The 23,797-nt window shown below is 53.2% G+C and overlaps 1 protein-coding gene across 1 annotated transcript in view; it reads right to left on the bottom strand.

The window, feature by feature from the left end:
- Positions 1-203: 203 nt before the first annotated feature.
- Positions 204-23,797, bottom strand: part of TBC1D22B (TBC1 domain family member 22B) — a 28,927-nt gene continuing 5,333 nt past the window's right edge. The window contains exons 3-13 of the mRNA XM_006266188.4: positions 23,431-23,729; positions 22,079-22,258; positions 21,582-21,652; positions 20,572-20,700; positions 20,034-20,099; positions 17,664-17,778; positions 5,696-5,802; positions 5,147-5,222; positions 4,446-4,573; positions 4,067-4,162; positions 204-2,240 (exon numbers count right to left, since the gene is read on the bottom strand). Of these exons, the coding sequence (XP_006266250.1) occupies positions 2,112-2,240; positions 4,067-4,162; positions 4,446-4,573; positions 5,147-5,222; positions 5,696-5,802; positions 17,664-17,778; positions 20,034-20,099; positions 20,572-20,700; positions 21,582-21,652; positions 22,079-22,258; positions 23,431-23,729 (1,396 nt within the window). The 3' untranslated portion in view covers positions 204-2,111. The remainder of the gene's footprint in view (positions 2,241-4,066; positions 4,163-4,445; positions 4,574-5,146; positions 5,223-5,695; positions 5,803-17,663; positions 17,779-20,033; positions 20,100-20,571; positions 20,701-21,581; positions 21,653-22,078; positions 22,259-23,430; positions 23,730-23,797) is intronic.

The raw sequence follows: 23,797 nt of genomic DNA, 5'->3' as shown, positions 1-23,797 counted from the left end.
ATGAGCCCTTGTGAACATTTCTGCTCGGGAGACTGCGAAGTGCTTGACAAGGGAGGTCAAGGTCACCACCTCCATTTCAGGGAGGATGGAGGGGCAGCACAGTAAGTCTCGAAGGTCACCCAGCTGGCCTGAGGCAGGTCTTTACCAGCCCCGCTTTGGTCCCCACCAACCGTGACAAACAAAAGAGCTCCCAGAACGCAGGCTCATTGTTGGTTTTTTAATTAGTCATGTTAAACTAATGACCACTAGGTCGCTCTCTCCCAGAAAACAACAAAAGGCACACACACGCACGCACGCACGCACACAAAATCAAGTCCAAATGCCTGAGAAAACAACTCCAGGTTAGGAAAGCAATTCTTGAGACACTGGTTGGAGTTTTATTGGCAACAAGGCTCTCTCACACGCGCCCACACCTTCCGGCCTCTCCGGGGATGCTTATCTGACTTGAAGCCCCTGGGACTGCCTCTTTCTGAGGAACACAGTTATCGGAGGCTCCTGTGGAGACAAGCCAAGGTCATGCCAGCAGGAAGCAACCCATGGGGAGGAAAGTGCCCCACACTGCTTGGCACTGAGGGGGGATCCCGTTTCCGGGCAGGACTAAAGTGTTACCTTAAAACATTCAAAACTGGTTTCCTTAAAAGCACATGGAGGCAAGGAGCGGGGGTCAGGAAAAGGGGTGGGGAGTCTGGGGAGAGGCCACCGCTGTTCCCACTGCTCCCCGGGAGTGTGCAGAGACGTGCAAGAGGGGACGGCTCTTTCTCTTCACATCCCTAAAGACCTGATGGGACAACACCGTGGGGCAGGGGAGGGAGAAAAGCTGGGGGAAGCAGACTGATGCTCGCTGCTCTCCAAACAAGAGGCCTCTAGCATGGTACAGTAATGACCCAAGGCAGCAGAGGTGGCCAGAGCCACACTGGAGCACTTGGGCAGAGATCACCGGAGGCCGGGCTGAAAAGGGCATGGCTGAGTACTGAGTTCTTCCAGCCGTGGCAAGCTCCTCCCTCTCTCCTCGAAACCCCTCTTGCACCTTGGGGGGCCTCGAGACAGATTTTTAAGTCAAGTTTTCCTGATAGGAAATAAACCCTCATTTCTTCAAATGTGCTAGTGCAGAAGTGCCTACAGCTCCAAAACCCGCCATGCCGAGGAGACCGGAGCCCTACTGTACTTGTACCTAGGCTGGCTTTACACGCATGGGACGCACATTATAAATATAAAATCATATCTGCTACAAACAGAGGACGTATATTGTACATCTGATACCCATATACACAAGAACACCATATACACAGAACGCCTTGGAGGAGGAGTGTCGTCATGGGAAGGGGGTTTCCAGTGGCACAGCCCCTCCACCCTCCCCTGCCCTGGAGGGGCTGATTATTCGACTGATTATTCACAGGAGTTGATGCGCGTCATCCAGGACTGCGCGCGGGTGGCTCAGCCATTCCCCCCTCCCCCAAACACGCGTACTCATGCCACACACGTGTTGGTGTGCTGCACGGGAAGGGAGTGTGAGTGTGGCTCTTGTTAACCCTTGAAGTGCTGCGATTCTTCAGACATGTGGAGCAAAGCGAGGCCCTGAGAGCTGCTTGTGTCCTACAGCGTGGCCATCCGCTGAAAAGGCTTCCAGCCAGGGTGAGTCTCTGGTAAGGCATTTTCATCTGGGAGCTGGATCGAACGGCATCTGAAGAGGGAATGGACCCAGCTGGGGGAGTGCTGCGTGCGGGGATGGGGTGTCTGTGCTTGAGTGGGTTAACAAGAGTCAGCAAGGCTAAGACAGTCGGTCACAGCTGGACCAGGCCTGAGGCCTTCCAGTCCTCGGCTCAGTTTAGTCTTCAAGCTGCAGGAACTGCCCCCTCCTGCCTCCTTTTCTGCTCCTCCCCAGACTCAGGCCACTGGCACGGTATGAAATACTGATGGTAGCTGGAGTGGCACATCCACGTGCACGGAGTGGCAGGCAGGCACACTGAGAGTTAAGACAAGTCGATGGGAGCTTTGTACAGTGAGCAGTGGCTCCTGGCCAGTGTCTGAGGACTTCCACGACAAAATGCCACAGTGATTAGATCGGGCCAGAAGAAGGGGCCGGGTGTGGGGGAGGGGCTGAGTCCTGGCACCTATCGGCGGTAGTGATTGGGGGCATCCGCAAACATGTACTTGAGTCTGTAGGCTTCAGCGAGGAGGAGGCCGATCTCTTCGTTGCCCCAATGTATTGTGGGTAGGTTTTGTAATAACATGAGAAGACCCTGAAACAAGGAAGAAAAGGATGGGGGCTTGGTTTTTGCGAGGGCAGTGGCTGCAGGATCTAAGCTGCAGTCTGGATTCAGGGTTGTACAACCAGGTATAGCAGCACTGAATAATCCAGCATTGCCAGACAGAGCAGTGCCTGTCCACTGCCTCCACAGTGCTTCACCAGGGGGGTCAGATGGGGAAACAGAGGAAGGGCAAGGAGAAGCCACTTGCCCAAAGTCACAAAGCAGATCAGGTGCACAACAGGGACCAGATCCCTACATTCTTCCTAAAACAGTGATCTTCAACCAGGGGGCTGTGCCATGAAATCCTTTTAAGGGTGCCACAGGGTGCCCCACAAGCGTAGAGTCCTGATTCACAAGTTAAACTCAGAGATTTCAAACAGGAATCCTAACAAAATGGTTTGGGGGCTGGGAAACATGACTTATGAGGAGAGGCTGAGGGAACTGGGCTTATTTAGTCTGGAGAAGAGAAGACTGAGAGGAGATTTAATAGCAGCCTTCAACTCCCTGCAGGGCGGTTCCACAGGGGATGGAGCTGGACTGTTCTCAGTGGTGGCAGATGACTGAACAAGGAGCAATAGTCTCAAGTTACAGCAGGGGAAGTTTAAGTTAGATTAGGAAAAACTTTCCCACTAGGAGAGTAGTAAAACACTGGAACAGGTTACCCAGAGAGGTGGTGGAAGCTCCATCCTTGGAGGCTTTTAAGACCTGGCTTGACAAAGCCTTGGCTGGGATGATCTAGTTGGGGCTGGTCCTGCTTTGAGCAGGGGTTGGACTAGATGTAACCAACCCTCATTTTCTATGATTCTGTGATCCATCGTGTCAAAACTATTCTGCCCTACTGTGGGCTTTCTGAGTTTTTTGCAACTGAAGAATTACTCTAGTGTTTTTTCTGTAGTCAAAAACCAAGTAAAAAGCAAGAGCTGGCATTTCAGAGGGGTGCATCAAGGGGGCCTCATGTCTAACAAGGGGGGCCTTGGGTCTGAAAATGCTGAGAACCACTGCCCTAGAACCAGCTCAGTGGCCTGCTCGCTCTGCCATACTGCCTGGCTGAAGTCAACAAAGTTGCACCTTTACACCAGGTCTGAAGCTAGTTGTAAAGGCAGCTGCATGGCTCAGGTTTTGCCAACCTTTGCACAGGGACACAACCATATCAGGTTGCACGCTTGCTGCCAATACAGAGGGGGGCTGAGGAGCCTGATTTAGTCATCTTCCCTCATCCAAGAACTTGTCCTGGGTACAAACCCTCATGCCTTGCTGCCTTTACATGTTGTATGCAGCACACATGCCCTCATGGGACTGAGCCCGACTGGATCACATGCTCGCTCCCACTCCACCCAGCTCTGTGCCCTGCTATGCTGGGATGCTCATGATTTCAGCAGCCGCATGCAGACCCTACAGCAGCCATTACTTCTGCACTGAACTGTGCTGCCCCTGGGAATGCACCCTGCCCTCCCCAGCTTCACATCATCAGAGTCTCAGAGCACTTGAGACACAAAGCAACTGATCCTCAAAGCCCTATTAAACCTGGGCACTCCCGACCTCGCTTTTTTGGTGGAACAGAAGCAGAGGGAGAGGCATTAGGGCTCCCTGCCACCAGTCAGTGCCTCCTGCTACCTGGCTCCTGGAGGAGCTGCAGGGTTTTAGCTGAGTGCAGCTTTTATGCCAGGATGTTTTGCTCCAGCATGATCACCAGACATGTACAGCCACACAGGACACTATTGACTGCTTAGGGTTAACTCCTTACATGCCACTCACCTTCTGGGGGCAATGCTTCTGCCCCCTCCCCCATCCAGTGGTGTCACTCCACAGGGACTCACCTGAAAGTCCTCCTCATCTAGGATCTCCTTCCGCCACTTGATCAAGAAGGCGGCACAGACGTACAGGTGGAAATGGGAGAATCCTTCCGGCTCTGACTGCAAAGGACACAAAGCCCCGGGTCAGTCCCTAACGCAGAGGCAGGGGAAGCTAGTGCCAATGGGGTCTGATTCACCTGCCTTTGTCCCCAGCCCATCCTAGGGTACTCCAGGACATGCTTCACCACAAGGTACTTTAGATGCATGAGGGAACTGATCATTTTGCTGCTGCTCATTTCCACAACAGCACTGGACTGCAAATGCCAGGTCCTTGTGGCACAGCTGTGCTGGATGCCCACACTAAGGTAAACAAAGGGAGGGTGGGCAACTGGGTGTGGCGTACCTGGTAGGTGTCCCAGAGGCGGATGGTGCAGCGCAGAGGGAGCTCCCTCATTAGTAGATTGTTCATCCAGCGAAAGGCAAACTGCAGGTATTCGACTTCGTACTTCCTAAAGTGATTGTGTACCTGCTCTGAAACAGCACATGCCATTGGCGCCTTGGGGTCACAGCGGGGCCTGAGCCCCTGGGCTAAGATGTTGCCTGGCTCAAACCGCACTCCCGCTCTTCCCAGGTGCTTTCTATGCCACCCCCCACTCCCATTCATAGAAAAGCAGGGTTGGCAGGGCCCTCAGGCAGTCATTTACTCCAACTCTCCCCCTGAGGCAGGATCAGCCCTATCCAAACCGTCCCAGACAAGAGCTTGTCTTGACTTATTCCCCAAATTCCACTATCAGCCATATCACACAACTACAGGACACTCTGCCCAAAGACACCAATGGCACCCTTACCTAGGGGGTTGGGGGCTCTCCATGCTTCCAAAATGAGCCCTGAAACCAAAACTCCCAGCATGCCACCTCCATTCTTCTCCTACAATGTCTCCTTCCACATCCCCACCAGCCAATCCCTGTTCTTTGTCAAACCATGCTTGCCCAAAACGGTCTGCCACACACCACAACCCAAGACCACCATCATCAGCTGTGGGAGTCATGGACGAGAGCCACGTGGCCCCCACCTTGCCCCTGTTCAGATCTCCTCACCACCTACCATCGATCCGGCTCACCAGCTCCTCCAGTGCTTTGACCTTCTTCTGGATCCCTGGCTGTGCAAAGGTGTAGTTGTCCTGCGGGATGACACTGTGTGTCAGTAGCAGCAGAAAGGACAGGGAAAGCACTTGTGTGGCTTGGAACGTAGCTGAGAGGCCCTCGCCCCTCCTCCTCCTTCAGGGGCTGCTGGGATAGAAGAGAGCAGTTCCCATGCCCCAGACCTGGATGAGATGTGGGGCCCAGAGAGGGAAAGAGACTCCAATAAGTGATGCATACAAGGCCACAAGAGCACATCAGTGGCAGAGTAGGATTTGGACTTGGAAGGCCCTGGAGCTGATCACCTGGGTTCTCAACATCAGAGGCATGCTGGGATTGTCATTACAGAAGCTCAACACAGGACAGTTACTGAGAGTTACTCAAGGAGGAGGCAGGGCTTGAGTGAGGGATGGATGGCTATTCCCTGGCAAACAGAGGATGCTGGGGCTGGCACCAGGTGAGAAGGAAGGGGGAGGGTGAACTCTGCTTTTAGGAGCGGCCCCCGGGCACCTGCCTGTATCCCGTCCAGTAGCTTGCTCATGCACCAGAAGCTGTCGGCCTCAATGCTGCGTAACACATCCTGCGACAGATTCGTCACGTCAAAGTTCTCCACGTCCTCCTCTGAAAAACAAAACGCCAAGAGAATCCCTAGGGCGCATCCTGAGAAGGGAAGGCAGGGGTGAGAGTAGGCAGTGTGTTCACCACTGCACTTAGGGTCCAGATTTGTGGAGACATGGACCAAGGAACCATGTGGAAGAACCAGCTCAACATCCTACAGATGAGGAGGCCAGAGATTCTTACCTAATGACTCCTGCATTAAGCTGGGAGAGATGTCCCAACAGCTGTGGGTTGAGAACACATCTAAAGTCCATCTGAGGAGAATGCTGCCAGCCCCAAGGCCAAGGCTGCAGGAGTACTCTCCTTTCCTGCAAGTCTGACTGAGCCTGGCCTCCCCCAGCTGCTGCCTGTAGCTGTTTTTCCTCAGGCTCCTTCCTCCTGTGCTGGCTGCTAAGCTGAAAGCACCAGGGCTGTTAAAGGCAGCTGAGCCATCCCCGCCTGCCGGCGCCCAGCCTTCAACAGCAAGTGCCCTGCCAGCAGAGCTTGAAGGGCTGATTTTCCTGTTTGCGCAGAGCAGGTGGCTGCAGAAGGCTCTCTGCACACAGTCACTGGACAGGTGGCAACAGGCCATTAAAGAACAAGGCTGAGGCAGCAGCTCCTGTGCAGCTGACCTAGTTCTGCGGGAGTGGGTGATGAAGTGGAGATGGGTGGAGGGCTCCAGCTCCAAGCGGCTTGGCAGCTGTGGGTTGTGAATGAGCAGCAAACCTTACAGGCACAAATCAGGAAGGGGATGGGGGAGCTATGCAGAACTGCAGCCTCTGCCTCCTCAGAGCAAGGGCCATGGTAGCTTCAAAGTGCCTTTCCTACCAGGTGGCCTTGCAGGCCAAAGCAAGGCGCCTGCTGCTGAAACGTGCCCAGCTTGGAGGTGGAGGGCAGCAGCTGTTTAGCAGCAAGCAGCAGCACTGCAGGGCAGGAAGGAGAGGAAACACCAAGGGAAACAGCCCTAGCTGGAACGTGCCCAAGGACTCAGCAGCTCTGTGCTCATGTCAGATCCACTCTCAGCAGCAGCCCAACCACAGGAGCCAAAATTTTTCCTTGCCCTCCATGCTGCTATTGCCTGTTCTGCCTCATCTCAAAGACAACTGCGCTGCAGCAGTACCTGGGGCAGGCTCTAGAATGAAAGGCATTGATTTTCAACCTTTTTTCAATTGTGGAACCCTTTGGAAATTTCAAATGGAGGTCCACACCCCTTTGAATTGTAAGTGTGGGTAGTCACATACTTTTGATTGACCATAGTCATTTTTTGCAGACCCTTTAGACAGTCTGTGGACCCTCAGGGCTCTGTGGATCACAGGTTGAAAACCACTGGTCTTGTGGTTAAAGCCAGGGCCTGCACAGCTGAGCAAGTCACGGCACCCCTCACTGCAACAGGGTCCCCATCTGTAGTTGGGGGGGGGAAAGGGGGTCAGGTCACACCATCCTGTCCCCAAGGCTTGTGGCAGATGTGGGTTTCAGAGGTGTGGATGCTGGCATCTCTCTGGGCTTTCCAGTGCAGGCACCTTTGGAAACCAGGTTGAGAGGCTGGGCCTTTCAAAGGAAATGCGGGAGTTGGGATTGTTCTGAATTCAGACAGCTCTTAGCCCAAGGGACCATGGCTAGGGGATTTTCATGCTACCACACTACAACTAATAAAGAAGCACCTAAGTCCCAATGAAACTGAAGGAAGAGGAGGCTCTTTATTCCCCCAGCACCTGGCAAAGCAGGGACCACTGTGTGTGGAAAACAGGGCTGGGAATTCGCACTGGACTAGCTTCTGTGCAGTGGCTCCTTGCGTGGGCTCTACCACATGGGCACCACCACTCCACTGCAGGAGCCTGGCACACGGGCAGTGTCAAGCCTCCTGGCAGCAGCAGGAGGGGAATGGGGACAGGAGTTACAAATGTGACTGCTTGGTAGGAAGAGATGGGGGCTATGCTGAGTTGGCAGCTGGAGCCTGCAAAAACATACAATCAGGTGGAGCAGGAGGGCTTTGAGAGTCTGGGCAGAGCTGTGAAGGCATTAATGGCTCTTAAACAACTGAAAAGCCTTGCTCAGGGTGCTGAGGTACTGATGGCAGCGCTTCTGCACAGGGAAACTGCTCAGCTTCAGACAGCTGCTGCCCCTCCCTAGGCTGACCCAAAAGTGGAGTGCCAAGGGACAGAGCTGCCTCACACAGGAGAAGCTGCAGGTTTTCTGGGGGACTGGGGAGGGGAGGACAGGACTCTTTTGCAGACTCGGTTTTCAAATCCAGCTAATTAGGAGCTCAGCAGGTGCCTGCTGCTGTCAGTTCAGTCCCTGAAGGGCACATGGCATGTGAAAGGCAGCACTCCCTTCCAACAGGCTGGGAGAAGTGTGTCAAACAGGAGTTTGTGGCGAAACAGCAGAATGCTGACCCATGTGCACGGCCTTGCATGGCCCAGACACACAGGGTGGCTCCTCCAGGGCCTTGTGGCTTTGGTGGACACCCCTGGAGGTGGTAGAAGTAGGAGTCAGGGGCTGGGGCACCAGCCTCGGCCAGGAGACCTGTGTGCTCTACCAATGACCTCAGCTGGTCTGAGTGCCCAGCATCTAACAGGATGGGGTCCGGAGGACCGTGCAGTACAAACCACTGGGGCTGATACACTCAGCTTCCCCTAGGGTTCATGCTCCATGAGCCTGGGTGGAGGGAGGTAAGAACACACACGACAGGCGGGTCACCCCTTCGGGCACTGGGGAGTTGTCTGAATGCTGGAGCCCTGGGCACCGCTGGGCTAGAAGAGCAGAAGATGCCCTGCCCCCAGGGAGGGGGACCTCACCACAAACTCCCTTTAGAAGTCAGGTCAGGCTCACCCAGCCCTCCCCCTGCCCTAAGAGAAGCCTGCCCTGGAGCCAAGGTCTCAAGCAACCTGTGTTTAATGCTCCACTAGTTTTTGCCAGTCACCAGGCACCAGGAACAGCAGGAAGGAGGCTGGTATTGTCAAAAGCAGCAGGATCACTCCTTTGGGCATCCATAGCTCTGAAAGGCTCAGAGACCCACAGAGAATGACATGCATATTTTAAAGCCCAGCCTCTTTCCTACACAACTCTCCTTCACTCAGCTCAGGGTTACAATGCATCAGAGGAGAGAAGCGATGCTCGTGAGTCAGGGAGGAGGGCACTGTGCCAGCTGGCTTGGGCTGAGGCTAGAAGAGGCAACAGCTGCCTGGTGAAAGGTACCCACTTGCAGATGGCGGCTATCGGCCAGGTCCTGATAGGCGACAGCCACTGATAAGGTCAGGACACTTCTCACCACTTGAGAGCTGTAGGAATGGCAATGCGTGGAGCTGGAGTCTGCCACCTTTGGCTCCACCCTGCAGCTGTGGCTGGATGCAGCCGTCTGTTTCTATCTGAAACTAGGCCTGGATGGCACTTCTGCACACCAACACTTGCTCCGTTCCACCCCGGGGTCATCTGCCTCTCAAACAGCTCCCAACTGCTCCCTAGGGAAGCTGGTATTTTTAATGTTTCTATAAAATATGGCTGCTTTATAGTCCAGCTGCCTGAGAGGTCTGCCCGAGGGGACGTATGGTGCGGCTCAGACACAGGAGAGACAAGACTGACAAGGTGAAGGAGACAGCTTAGCAACTGTGAGTGTCAGGGCAAAACATGCAGAAAGGAGGCGGCGGCAGGAAAACCCCCTGAATGGGACAGGAGTGAGGATGGCGAATGCAAGGGCTGAGGGGAGAGGAAGCCTACATAGCTCCCAGCTGTGCACTCTCCAGCTCTGGGCAAGGTCTGTGGAAGGGAAAAGCCTCTGTCAAGCATCCAGCTCGCCCCTCCAGTACGTACGGCCCCCAGACTGAGAGCTCAGGCACAAGCTAAAAGCAGCTTGGCAGAGGGAAGTGTTGAAAAGGCTCTCTCTGGTGCGCATCGCTTGGTGCAAACAGCTGTTCTGTAGCATCACGACAACGGCCTTGTATAAAGAACCTGGACAGGCAGCATATGGCTCTGCCAGCAACTGAATACCAGCCAGCAACTCCACGGCAGCCGTGCCAGCCCAGGCCGAGGGGCGCTTGTTACGGCAGCACAGCCTGCTGCAGAGCACGGCCACCAGCGGGGAAGCAGGCCTGGCTCCCTGCTGTGTGGGGCACCCCAATGTTTTTTCCCAGGCAAGACTGGTGGCTGGAACCAAGTGAGCACAGCCAGGGCACAGGGGGGCATGACAGGGTGGCCAGGGACATTCCCAAGTATCTGCACCTTCATGTGCTCCCCTCAAAGCTACTTCAGTCTGATCCCCCCTTCCCCTGCCATGGCAAGAGCTGTTCACACCTCTTGTGGCCTGGGGCAAGCTGCTTACTTGAGGGTTAGATCTGCCCCTTGTTTACAGGCCTGTAGCACAGTGGGCACATTCACTAGGATTACTAGCCCAGGGCTCCTGGCATTGGCTGGCTCCTGGCTGAGCGGCCCACCTGACGCACCCAGCTCCTCCAGGTTTATCCAAGCTCTGCCCACAACAGTCCGAGATGTCTGCTATGATCAGCAGTGAAATAATCAATGTCTTAATTTACCCCTAACTGGGCCTCCGGATACTGCTAATTGAGATGAGCAGGGAGAAGGCACAACCTTAAGAGGCAAGGCTTCCTTTTTAAGGCATGGTAAAGACACAGTTGATACCAACCAGCAGATTCACTTTGCAACCCAAGGGCCATACACACGGTGGTATTAAACAAGCAGAAATGCTACAGTAGGAACCAGTGGACCCGGTGAGCCAGGTGGGGTTGGGGCTAGCTCTATGCAAGCAGAAAAGGGCACAGATCCAAACCCTACCATTGCCACAAACAGAATACAACATCCCACTGCTAACGGCAGGATGTTGGGCCTTTCCATAGATGGACATGGCAACTAAGAGGCTATTGGTGTTTGGTGCAGCAGCCAATGCCTAAGATACATCAGTGCTCTTGGGGCAGTTGAACAGCAGTAGAGTCCAGCTGGTGCTACAGCCCCTACTCCCTGCTTTAGTCACCTTGGTTCACTCCAAGCTGGTGAACAGGCACTGTCCTCCTCTACCCCACATCCCAAAGAAGCAATGTGTAAAATCTGTTGACTTCTGGTAGGGCAAAGAGCTGTGCCTAGCAAGCCCTCCATGGGTTGGCTGCATGCGCATCTCCTGCCCTGCCTGCCCTCTTGCCCTTGGCATGTGCAGTGAGACACCTGTCTGCATTCCCCGCAGCCATTCCCACCCCCGCTGGATCTGCCATGCCAGCCCGAATGCCAGCTGCCACCCGCTCCACCTGTGGGTTCCTGCGCAGCTGCTGCTACTGCAGCCTCGGTGCCTCTCACCCGCTCCCCACTCAGCGCGTGCCAGTTGAAACTAGCAGAGCTCAGCACTCTTAAGCTGAAGCCATTGATCAGCCAGGGGTAGCAGCCGCTCCACACGTGGATCTGTGGCTGGCATTGGCCCAGGAGCACCCGCACCCTGCCAGCTTGCTAAGGCAGCTGCGTTTGTGTGGCAGACTGATACAGAATGCCTTGGCAATGGACATACCAGCTTGGCAGCATGGGGGCGAGCTGGGACCCCAGGGGCTCAGCTCCAGCCCAGCTGCCAGAGAGCTTAGAGCTGGCAGGATGGGGATGTGCAAGAAGCACAACGCAGAGCTGTAGCACCAAGCACCAAGACAGATTGTCTTCCCTCAACCCCCCCTTTCCCCAGTCCCCCACTACCACAGAGCAGAAGATGGCACCAAACAGGCCTGACCCTAGCCAGCCCCCCCTTGGTAGGCATCAAGACTTATAGCAAGCAGCAAGCTTAGAAATCATAGTAGTGGCAGCAAGGCCCATAGCTCCTTGGTATTTTCTGGTGCCCAGAGGCCATGGTAAAGCATGCAAGTGCCCTTTATGCCCAAAGGGAGGTACTGGAAGAGGGGCAATACAACACTTTGCAGCTGAAGGTAGAGAGTGAACTCCAGGGAATGACCCTGCATTGGGCCCTGGTGACTGTGACCAGATGGGGCTGGCTGGAAAACCCAAACTAGTGGGAGAAAGGGGCTGGGGTCAAGGAGTCACATGGGATCTCATCCCTCAACTCCATAACGGAGACACTCCTAGCCCAGAACAGCACCTGGCTGAGACAAGAGGGCAGAGACCAGGGTTCAAGTCCCTGCTCCTGGCTAGGAGAAGCAGAAAGGGTTGTCATGTCCCCTGGTGTCTCACATTCCTTGGGAGTGCCCTACTTGCCAGGCTATGGGGGAAGGGTTTTTCTCCTCAAAAGTCTTGGGTTTGTTCTGCTGGGAACACAGTCTCCCAAATCAAAGCTAAGCATGAGACAGGAAGTCCATTCCCCATCAGATCTCCCCTGGGGACCATTTCCATCCCTACCACCAAGGGCACAGGGATGATGCTACCTGCTGCTCCATGCATGATACTGCCAGACTGTACCAATATATTGGGAGAACCTTGCACATGCTACTGCTGTTTATAGGCTAAAAGGTCATGAGAGCAACAGCCCAGGGACACTCATATCCTGTTCATCTGTGGGAAGGTCCTTAGGTGGGGCACTGGATCTCAAGACATGCCAGGCAGTGCACTGTATGTCTGGAGGCAGTGGCATGGCCGTTTCATCAACATGGGCCACCTGAGACTGGCAACAAGGCACACAGCTACCTGGGATGGCAAGTGTTGCAAAAGAGACTCAGATTGTTGGGAACTAGACAGAGTTGGGAGCTCAAACAGCCAGAAGAGGCTGGGCGCTGACACCTGCTCAGCCAGAACTGGACACAAACCACAGCAAACAGACTCTGCATTCAAGTCCTAGCTGCAATAGTTATACTTGGTTGCTCCAGGCCCAGGGACTCCTACGCCAAAGGGCTGCTCACTCCTCACAAATCCTGAGGCGGAGGCAGATTCTCCAGCAGGCCTTAACGTTATTCCCAGGTTTCCTGGAATAAACCAGAAGGGCAGACACAGGCCAAGGATGTGTCACGAGAGTTTGTCTCACTGGCTGATCTGAGACAGGGTTTCAAGTCTGTCACCCTTACCAATGCCCGTCCCCTTCCTGCACTGAGTCGGGTGGGAGCATTGTCCCAAGGAACAGTACCAGGAGTTCTCCATGGTACTGAAGGGACATGAAGCAGAACTTGAGTATCCTGACTCCTCACTCGAGCCACTAGGTCACCCTACCTCCTGAAGCAAGTTCACTTCTGCCTCTCGCACAGCTCCTCAGGCAGTCGAATCACAGATCATCTGTGAGCAACAGTATTAGAAGGGCATTGCTGGATCTGAGCTGGTGGAAGGGACATTTCTGACAGCAAAAGCCATCACAGGAGTAGAGGCACCTTGAGTGACTGGTGCTATCACACCACTGGCCTCAAGGCCCAACTCTACCCAGAACCTTGCACACGCTTCTTCCTACCAGCTGGCCTGAAGCCAGACAAGGCCCCCTGGGAAGACAGTGCTGCCTGCTGCTCGCTTTACCTCCTGGCTGTGTTCTTGATCAATTGTGATAGAAAAGCCAATTGGGAAGAGACATGCGCTAACCAGCAGATCAGCTGAGGGGAGAGGTTTTAATTGATCAATATGGAAGCTGCTGCCGGTTTGCCACTCTGGCTCCCAATACCTGCCCATGCATAACATGAATTAACGAGTAATCCTGCCCTTGCCGGCTGGGGCTAATCTATTACTGGAGGTGACGCCAAGGGAAAAACCAGGAAATCGAACAGTGAGAGGCTGTGGTGTCAGCTCCAGCTTGTGCTGAACAGTTAATTGTAGTGAACAGCTCCACGACTCCTGCCTCAGGCTGGCAGCCTCTCTCCTGCATCACACAAAACACTTTGCCTGGAAGTGGCTTTGGCCCTGCTGACTCAGCTCTTCCAGGCTCTGCCATAATGGGCGGGGGAGCTGAACAGCATGGAGTCAGACCCAGAGGGGGATGGGGCTCGCAATGGAAGGTGGCAGTAAGATGGCTTTTTAAGGCTGCATAACAGGCCTGAAGACAAAAGCCCTTGGCTGCTCAGATAGGAGTAACAGCAGCAAGGGACATGCCTAGGCTTCAGACAGAGCCTGGAAAGTTTGAGGGGCATTTATGACTTGGCTGCCTCTGATAGAGTCTGGCCTCAATGATCCAGGTCCTTTCCAGTCTTATGTTCCCACAGCGGGGCATGGGACCACTCTATACGGCTACAGTCACTGTATTCCTGGCATGGCGTGCACTGTCCCAGACAGCATATTGCTCAAAAGGTGCAGACAGGTTTGACAGACAGAAATGAATGATGAAGAGCTGGAACTGCTTCCAAGAGCCAGACACCAGGGGACTGTGCTGGGGCGCAGGACTTAAGAGCTGAGCAAGGGGAAGATCCCAGAAGGCAGGAGCAGTAGGACAAAGTTACGAAGAAACTCTGTGGAGATCTATTTGGCTGAGGAACAGGTGATGGGAGCCCCTAACTGAACATCAACTTGGGCAAAGCAATGTATGATCAAGGTACAACCCTGCATTGATCCAGGGGGGTACAACTGAAACCCAGTGGACGGAGTGCTTTCCAATGGAGAGCCACCACAAATGGATTCCACATGGATGGAACGAGACCCCTCGGTATTTGAGAGGAAAGCTGAACCACACCAGGAGGCAGATTAATGAGCTGCCGGGGAGTGAGAACTCTATTGTAGTAATGCAAGTGAATGAGGAATTGTGGCAGGCCACTGAGATGGTCCTGGTAGGCTGTGTGCCATGCACCCCTGCACCAGACAATTTGCAGTCACCTCCAATAAATAACAACAGAAATCACACTCCCATCACTCAGGGTTAGTCATTAGGGCAGTGCTAAAGGTGCCTTAGCGAAGTGCCTGCACAAGTGTATGTCTGTGTCTGCATAAGGGCAGAGGTTCCCAACTGCAGCTGCCTCTGTGGGTGGCATGCCCAGGTCAGGGGCCCTCAACAACCCTACTTATCTAGTGCTCAACCATCTCAGCTTCTCCTTGTCTGGCTGGCAAGCAGGTAGGCTACTCCTTCCTTAAGGCCCCTACATAGATGGGCCTGGTGATCACCAGAGGGGTAGGGGACAATATCTGAAACCAACAATTGGAACTTAACCCCCAGCCCCACCTCCCCTGGGTGTCCACTCTGGGGTGAGTCAAACACTGAGTCAAGCTGGGCCATGGAGCATGTTCCCTTCAGCAGCACCTGATGCTGTAGGGAGGGCAGCAGGCCTTAGGGCTAGGTTTGCACAACAGCAAGAGCAGGCTGACCTGCACCAGCTTAGGCACCAGGATCGGCCAAGCTGTGTTAGCATGAACTCAGCACAGGCTGGAAGAGCTCAACCTGGACCACTGGCAGCCCATGTTGAAATGGCTGCACTGCTACTGTCACCTGAGCTGGTTAACAGTTAGAGTGGGCAGGCATGCTCCAACTGTGGTCAGACTCCTTAAACCAGTAATTCTTAACCAGGGTGTCAGAGCACCCTAGGGTGCCGGGAGATCCTTTTCAGGGTTCTGTAGGATGCCATACAGTATTAGCCCTGTTATGTGTGCAAATACCTACATGATTCAGAAGATAAACCCAAAGATTTCAAGTGAGAATCCAGAGTGTCACTAACATTTTGCCCTGCTCCAGGCTTTCCAAGTTTTTTGCAACAGAACTGATATTTTTTCTGTACTCAAGAAATGAATGAAAGCAAAGAGTTGAGATTTTTTTCAAGGAGGCCCCGAACCTAATGAGGTCGAGAACCACTGCCCTGATGGGACGTCTGTACTATGATAAAGACCGTCTCCAGGCAGACAGCTCTTTGAGCATGCACTGCATTCACCTCAGACTTCTGGTGCATATAGCTGAAGTCCATTCACTGCAACACCTGATAAAGGCAACATCTGCTTATAAGCAACATCTTCCCTACCATGCATTCAGCCAACTTCCTATGGCAGCAACATGTATTTAACAGGGATCAACACCTAGCTAGCAGGCATCAACAAAACATTGGAGACAAAAAGGAAGAACTACCTGCAAAAAGCAAGGCCCTCCTTCCACTGAACCCTGCCATTGCCCTGGCGAGGCCTCAGTGTAACATGCGTGAACATCTTTGTTTTAACACACTGAACAGATGCGGGATCAGAGTCAAACCCCTTTGCACTCTCCTTGTTGCGAGAGTCCAAGTGCCAGCCCAGCCCCTGCTAACCTCAGAATCACGGGGCTTGGCGCTCAGGATAGCTGGTGGGCAGCAACAGAGCAAACATTTCTATGAGTCAAGTGCTAGCTGCTCTGGTGCCTGCCAGGAAGAGATGCTGCAGGAAAACAGCCAAGGTTCCACCCAACAATCATATGGTGATGAAGTGGGTAAACTTCATGCTCCTTACAGAGGACAGCATGGAGCACTATAGAGCAACAGGCTGAGCAAGCTGGGCATCAGACCAAGTCCACACTCCTTGGGCAAGTTCATCTCTACAGTCACATAACAAGAATGGCTGGATCTGCTCCAAACCCTAAGCAGAGAGGATTATCCAGAGACTAAAGCACATTTTACTACTTGTGATCTGAAGATTTGAACCCAAGGCTTAAGAGGCAACAGGCTGATGCATTAGGAACTGCTCTGTTCATGGACCCAACTCCATGAGAGGATGGCTCTTCAGGAAGAGGACACCCTCCTCTAACAACTTCTGGGAGGAAGATCTGGCTTGCAGTGAAAGAGCTTTGGTTATTTGAGCCCCACGAGCCTGTCACTGCAAAACAGAAGGTCAGATCCAAGTGTCCAGAACAGCCAACACCAGAGCCACATATGGAAATGCAATGTAGGTGGCCTTGCATCCCGGGCTGCACTCACAAGAGGTCACATTGATCTGCACAGGTAACATGTGCAGCCTCCCAGAAAACCCTGGACTACTTCTGTACTTTTGAGGCACTTGCCCAATACACCCAGCTCAGCCTCTGAGGTGACACTGAGCAATAGCAAAGGCTTCACAGCCTTTCCTACCAGACACCAGTAATGCCTTGAGAGAAGGAGACCAGGCCATTACTGCTCAAATGGAATCTGCTTGGGCACTCACAGGACAAGTTCCTTCCTTCTGTAGAGGCTCAGATTAAAGGAGTTGCACCAGGGGCATGTAGGAGGCACATTTTGTGCCCTGGGCTTCATGCTACTGCTTTGCACAGCCCCGTACATTGAGAACTGAATCCTCTGAGGGCCTGAGCACTCCCATCTCCCAACAAGTTGAAATGGAGACAGCTCAATCCCTCAAAGGAGAAGGTGCTGGGAAATGGGTGCTCAACTCCAGACAGGCTTAGATGGAGTGAGCCAAAGCACAATGAAGTCAGGAGGGAAGGGCTGGGAACTTCACGGGGTGAGTACAGCCCTGTCAGTGCAGTGCTCCATCCAGGCCATTTACTCTAGTAAAGTACTAGCTCTCAGATCTCTGCACTGCACCCTGGACATTCCTTAAAAAAAAGAAAGAAAAAAAAAAGCAGGAGTGGAAAACCAATGCACATTTTAAAAGATCTGAGCTGCACCCGGCTGAGTCTGCAATTGAGAGCACAGGGCAGGGATCATATTGAAATGCATTAGTACTTGGACAGGGTCTCTTTAAAGCTCAGGAACTGAAAGGGTGCCGGCTCAAGACTTCCAGCAATAAGACCAAGAAAAATTGATATATCAAGGCTTTGTTAATGCTAAGTGACTGAAGGGCTCTGCTCTGTTTAAAACTACAACCAGATTAAGTGCATTCAAATGTAAATCCACTTTTGCTTCTGCTGAGTCCTGTATATGATATGTGGCTAGAGCCAATTCAGAAGGGGAAAGAAAACTGATGGGAGGTTAAGGAAGATTCAAAATTTAGTTTCATATGATAGTCACACAGAGGAGAACCTCTCCAGCAAAATACCAGCAACTTATAAATGGCCACATGCTGCTTTGAAAGGCCATAGCAGGTTCCAAGCACTAGACGTCACTTACCAACATATTCGGAGAGGAACACGACAAAGAACGGAGTGACCAGGTCATTTATTCCCTGGACGTAGCCGCTGGCTGGGTGTCGGATGGCCCAGATGAACAGGATTCTTTCAAAGATCTAGGGAAAGAATGAAGGAAAGCCACATACTCGCATCAACCACCTCCAAATGAAAGGCAGAGGGGCACATCAGATAAATTGTGGGTGGGGTTATGGTTTAGCAGAGCCATTTCTAGAAGCAGCACTGATAGGATCAAGGCTGAACAGGAGGAAACATCCAGATGCCTTGCTGCATGTGATCTACAGATCCCTCATCAGCTCTGCCCAAACCTCCCTGGATTACAAGGTTTGTTTTTTTTGGCAAAGCTCAAAATTAAGTTGATGTGAAGCCTGATTTTCTAAGACCTAGATGCAGCCCTAGCTGTGGTTTCAGGCAGTTATCAGCATCTGATCAGAGCCAACTGCACTGGAAGCAGAAACTTATCTGTACACACATGCTTGAGACATTTAGCTAATGGCAGTGATGCGACAGTGCCACTAACCAAGCCAGCACCTGACAGCTAAACTTACATGTTAGGCACAGTACCCTGGCCTCTATTTCCTGCCACAGCAAGCTGCAGTCATTGAAATCATTTTCATGGTGGGGCAAGTTTCCCAGAGGGTTGGCAGCATGTGCTACATGCCCAACTGTTCTTTGCCTCCATAGATATTCCCTTCCCCCTGAGCTCCGGAAGTGCACTCCCTGCCACAGGTGTACAGGATGTGATGCGATTCAAGAGATCAGTGTGAAGAGAGACAGAGTGTGTTAGCAAGGAGTCTGGCCCCCGTCTTGGAGTTCCTTCTCCAATGTATCCTGATCCTTGTGGAAACCAGAACACTCATAACCCTGCATTGTATTCTAGCCCAAGAAAGGACACTTCCCCAACTGTTTTTACCTTCTCTTAGGCTATCCAGGCCATTCTAGAAAGCCTCCCAGTCATACAATGAAGATGAGTCGCATGACAGCTCCCATGTGCCATCATAAGAGCTCCTGTTCTAGCTTCAGGGCCTTGACTTGGTGTCAAACGGAACTTCCCCTTCCTAATCAACCCACAGTTGCTTTTGGCAAATGATTAGCTTTGATCTTTATAGCTAGAGCTCTTGCCCAGATCTCTCGCCCAGCACAAAGGAGCCCGGAAGGTTGAGGAAAGTAGTTGCTACCAAGTTGTAGAATGTGTCAGGACTTGTCTCCATGGGGAAGGTCACAGGCAAACTACATAAGCTTAATCAATCACAAGCAGAAAACAAAGCTCAAAGTCAGCCTGACCCCAAATGGCCCCACAGGCTGGCAGGCATGCTAGTCTCCAGCTAAGGCACACAAGGCAGGACGTGGCTGGCATCATGTCCAGCCCCTTTCAACTCCTCGGCCAGAAACGACTCAGCCCGTTTATGGTTGGGCTAACCAGGGGCCTCTAGGATGAGGCTACAGCAAGGTTCACGTTCACACCCTGGGATCCAGGGAGCTGTTCTCACCCTTCTGCCATTCTACTCCAACATCAGACTGGCTTCGGTGTCCATATGGACAGAACGAGGGGGGCTTTGCTGCCTTTGTGGCTGGCACTTCTTTCAGTCTGACACAGTCCAACTGTAGACTTGTTCCTCAGAGTTATGCCCCATACCCACTCCCTGCCACAGGGGAAGAAGGGACTGGTGAACAACTAGCAGCCCAAACATCCAACTGGAGTCAAAATCAAGGCCTACAGGACAGTGCCCCAGACAGCCTGATTCTAACCTCAGCCCTTTTGCTAACTTGCTGTGTGACCTTGGGCAAGTCACTGCCATCCTGTGCCTCAGTTTCCCCTCCCATCTTTTGGGGCTGGCCTCCCTATCTCTAACAACATGGTTCCATAGCTCAGGTCCCTCGCATGAGGTTTCCAACATTTCACATCACATCACTACCACCTTGAATGCTCCCCCCAGGAGAAATAAAACAAAAACTTCTGCAAGATTCCTTCCCCTCACAAGGAATCAATGCTTAAAGCATGTTCATGAGTTTGGTTCAGTTACCTTAAGAACCATGGAGTAGAAAAGGAAGAGGAGTTTCACCCACACAACCGTCTCCATAGAGCCAGGCAAGATGACTGTCCTTGACCACCCACTGGCCAGCAGGGAGCCCCACCCTGCTTAGAAGTAAGTTCCAAAAATCAATGCGACTGGATTAGACCTGCTGGAATGATCCTCACAGCAGGGAGCAGGTGGTCCAAGGAGGACACGCCGAAGCCAGAGGGCCCTGATGCCCTAGTTAAGAAGAGGAGTATCTCCTGCGGAAGCCCATGGTCACCTGAAGGAACTGGCCTGCCCCACCACAGGCAGGCTAGAAAGAATCAGCTCCTCACCTCCTGGACTAGTGGCTGCTGGAAGAGTGGAATGAGAGGGTTGGTCCTTGGAATGTCGATGTGGATCTGAAAGGAGAGCGGGTTGTGCATGTCAGCCACATGGGTCAGAGGGATCAGCTATTACACAGATCTGTGGGGCTGTTCGGTGGAGGGGAAAGCTGCCTCCCTCTGCAGGCCCAGAGGAACAGCAAGGAGGCTGAGGAGCTCAGCAGGAAACATCTATAATTGGGACCCAGGGTGGGAAATTCCCTGCAATACCCTCCAGCCCCTGTGCTTGATTCTGTGGGAGCAGATGGAGTGTGAAATCCCTTTGGACTTAGTGACTGGTGCAGGGGTGAGCTGTTTAAGGGAGGATGGACTTCGGGTAGAGGGGAATCAGACAACATGGCAGCTAGAGAGATCTGTAAGGAACTCCATGGCCTGCTCTTGGCAGTGGGGGTGGTAAAACAGACCCCCTCAACATGCCATGACACAGATGAGAAGGAGATGAAAGAAGAACCACTCAGGGGGGAGCTAGCAACTGGAGGAGAGTACATACCTGCCGGTAGGTGTCCTGATGATGCTCCTCGTTCCGGGAATCGTAATATTGCTCAATGAAGCCGAAATACTCCTCCCGTTTACGCTGCAAAGTCAGCTTCCGTCGTTCCATGTTGGCGGGGAGGTAGCCCTGGAGGGGAAAGGCAGTGTGTCCAGGAAGGCCCCTTCCCCTTTGTTCCTGACCCAGCGGGGCCAGTGCCCGAGAAGCTTGCCAGGCAGTGCTTTCAGCCTGCGCAAAGCTCTGCGTGGGGGCAGCTCACAAGGGCCTCAACACTGCCAACACAGGATTGCCTGGTCTCCCCCCTTCCTGACCTGGGGCAATCTGCCAGCAGCAGGCCTGGGTCAGTACAAAGCTGACTAGCTGCTCAGCACCAGCTGCTCTTCAAACTTGCAGCAAGACACCAATTACCTACAGGAGTGAGCTGTGCAGGCTGACTAGCCAGGGTGCAGGGTGGTGGCTGCCACCATGGGGGATGATGACCTCACTGGCAGTCTCAGAGCTCAGATCATTCATGCCTGCTCCCTGGCACAGGGGGAGATGGGACAAGTAGGCAGCCAGCAGTCTGAATGTCCAACTGGAGTCAAAGTCAGGGCCTGCCGGATGGCATTTCAGACACCTCTGTTCTAACCCCAGCCCCCTTGCTAACTGGATGTGCAACTTTGACTTCTCAGGGAGCACAGAGATGGCTAGACTGTGTAGGGGAATACGGAACTGAACAGAATCTCTGTACTGACCACGTGCTATAAGGCAGGGCCAGGCACCTCTGGTGGTGCTCTCTACCTTGGGGATCTTCAAGAGAAGACTGGACAAGCACCTAGCTGGGGTCATCTGACCCCAGCGCTCTTTTCTGCCCAGGGCAGGGGGTCAGACTCAATGACCTACTGAGGTCCCTTCCAACCCTAACATCTATGAACCTCCAGCCCAGTCACACATGCTCCCACATATGTAGTTCCAATGGCTAGTGCAGCTGTCTGTACAAGGCTGCAGCAGGCCTTTGCTTTAGTACTTACCGACAGGAGCCGCCATGTCACGGGCCGGACCTCTCTGGGCACACCGGGCCAGCTGCACTTCCTCAGCTCATCTGCAAACGGACAGTGGTGTCAGTGGGTTAGATCCCTAGGCACATCCTGAGTGAGGTCCACGGCTAGTCAGGACTACACCTAGAAGGAGAGGAAACCCCAGTCTGCTCCTGTGGGCTCAAGAGACACCGTGTCCCCAGCAAGGCTTGGCATTAGCCACACAGGATGCGCTGTAGGGCCACAGGGGCTTGGACCCAGCCAGCCCAGAACCTGTGTCCCCAACATCACTAGCAGCAGGTGCAGGGGGCTCCAATCCAGCTGATCCCTGCTCAATTAGCACCAAGTATCCACAGAAGAGCCCAGTCCGCCCAGCAGCAACCGCATCCAGCTCCCACTGGTGCTGTTCCATGCTCACATTTGATTGATGTTGTAGGACCCCAATGACATACCCCGAACCTCCCTGAACTACCCCTTTCCCCTGCACTCACCCAGGTCCGTGTTGTGGCTGGACAGGAGCTGCCGGAACTTCTCCAGACGGGTTTTCTCTCGCACAGTCATTGGAGGAGCCCCTGAGGCATTTTGGTCAGAGATGCGGGCGACAAGCGGGATGATGGGCCTGAGTGGGAGGGACTGCTGTTTGTGGAGTGGGTTCCGCACACAGGTGTCCTCTGTCAGAGGGCAAGAGGACAGTCAGAGAGCCAGCAGGGTGGGAGCAACATCACAGCAGAAGTCAACCACAGGACAGGGACTCAGGGAATCTCTTCTGTTCCTGAACTGGGCCTCAGGTTCCCGTTGCCTACAGAGGGATAAAGCCCTACTTCTGGGTTTGTCTGCTAGTGTGTGCACACTGCTTTGGGATCTCTCCAACCCACTAACAAAGGAGAGGCTTGCCCAAGTAGGGGTGCCTTCTCTAGTCCTTGGGATTACATTAATACTTCAGGAAGCTGGATAGTCCAGAGTAAGCCCTGGTCCTATGTGCACCCTGGCAAGCATTAAGACCTCTCTCAAAAGTCTCCCATCATTCCTTTGTTCCTAGGCTTGCCTTCCCCCTTCCCCTAATGCACTTGAAAAATAGAAGCTACAACCAACATCAGCGCTTCACCCTGCCAGCTCTAATTCCCTCTACTAGAAACTCTTGTACAGCCTGGGGACATCACAGGATGGGAACTCAGACTGACTTCAAAGCCATGGTCCAAGATGGAGTACAGCCAGCTTCCTGCTGCTGTTTTCATTGTTTCCTCTTGTTCAACCCCTTCCTCTTACTCCCTTATTCATCCTCTCCTTCCTTCCTCCCCTTTGCATTCCACACGCTAGGCTGCCATTTGCTCAGAACCTGACCACTGTGTGTCAGCAGAAGAGGGCACTTGGGGATTGCAGCAAAACCAATGTTACTTAGCCTACATCGTTGGGCCTCCTTTGTGCCAAGGAGCAGGCACCTTGGCTTGCAGAACACAACAGGCATTACACAGACTCTGTTGCCATCTGCTGGCTGCCGAGATCTATAAATTTACTTTCAGAGCAACCAACCTGGAGCTGTAAAGGACCTTCTGGGCTTCTTTAACAGCCTGGAAGGATGGATTCACAATCCTGGGGGATGCTGACCCAAGGCTGACAGGCAAAGGACTATAAGCAGGATGTGGAGCCCCAAAGAACCCCAGGCTACATGTTGTTGGTGGAGAGGTAGCTGCTGGGCCTGGATTTGGGGCATTAGACTAGTAATGTAGGGACAAATCAAGGTCCATGGGGTGGCAATTCTTCTGTAAGCCTCTATGTGGGCAATAGTGAGAGGTTCAAATCAACAGCAACCACTCAAGAAAGCATACTGGCAAGAGGCACTCACCAGATGTTCTGGAGAGCTGGGCTTCACTGCTGGATTTGATGACTTTACAGTTGGTTGGCAGCTCGTTCAGTGCAGATGGGGTCCGCTCGGGCTTCACCCGCAGCTTGCTGTGGTTCTCCAGGACCTGGGCTGCTGTGGCCTTGGCCACTTTTGAGTTCAGGGTCTGGAAGGAGAAGTCTTCGTCTTCATCATCGCCAATGTCCCAGGCATCACTGGTGTTGCGGGCAAACTCATGAAAGCTAGAGGCCTTCTTGCTCTTCAGGGGCAGTGCGTTGACCTTGGAGCGGTCCTTGATGAAGCTAGGGCCATGGGGAGAGTGCGTCAGTGCTAGGATACGAGGTAAGCCTGGCCTCTTCCAGCCCTCAGT

The sequence above is a fragment of the Alligator mississippiensis genome, chromosome 14 (assembly GCF_030867095.1).
Source record: "Alligator mississippiensis isolate rAllMis1 chromosome 14, rAllMis1, whole genome shotgun sequence".
In the NCBI taxonomy this organism is placed as follows: Eukaryota; Metazoa; Chordata; order Crocodylia; family Alligatoridae; genus Alligator; species Alligator mississippiensis.
The sequence above is the reverse complement of the archived record's forward strand: the minus strand, read 5'-3'. Positions and strand labels throughout refer to the sequence as shown.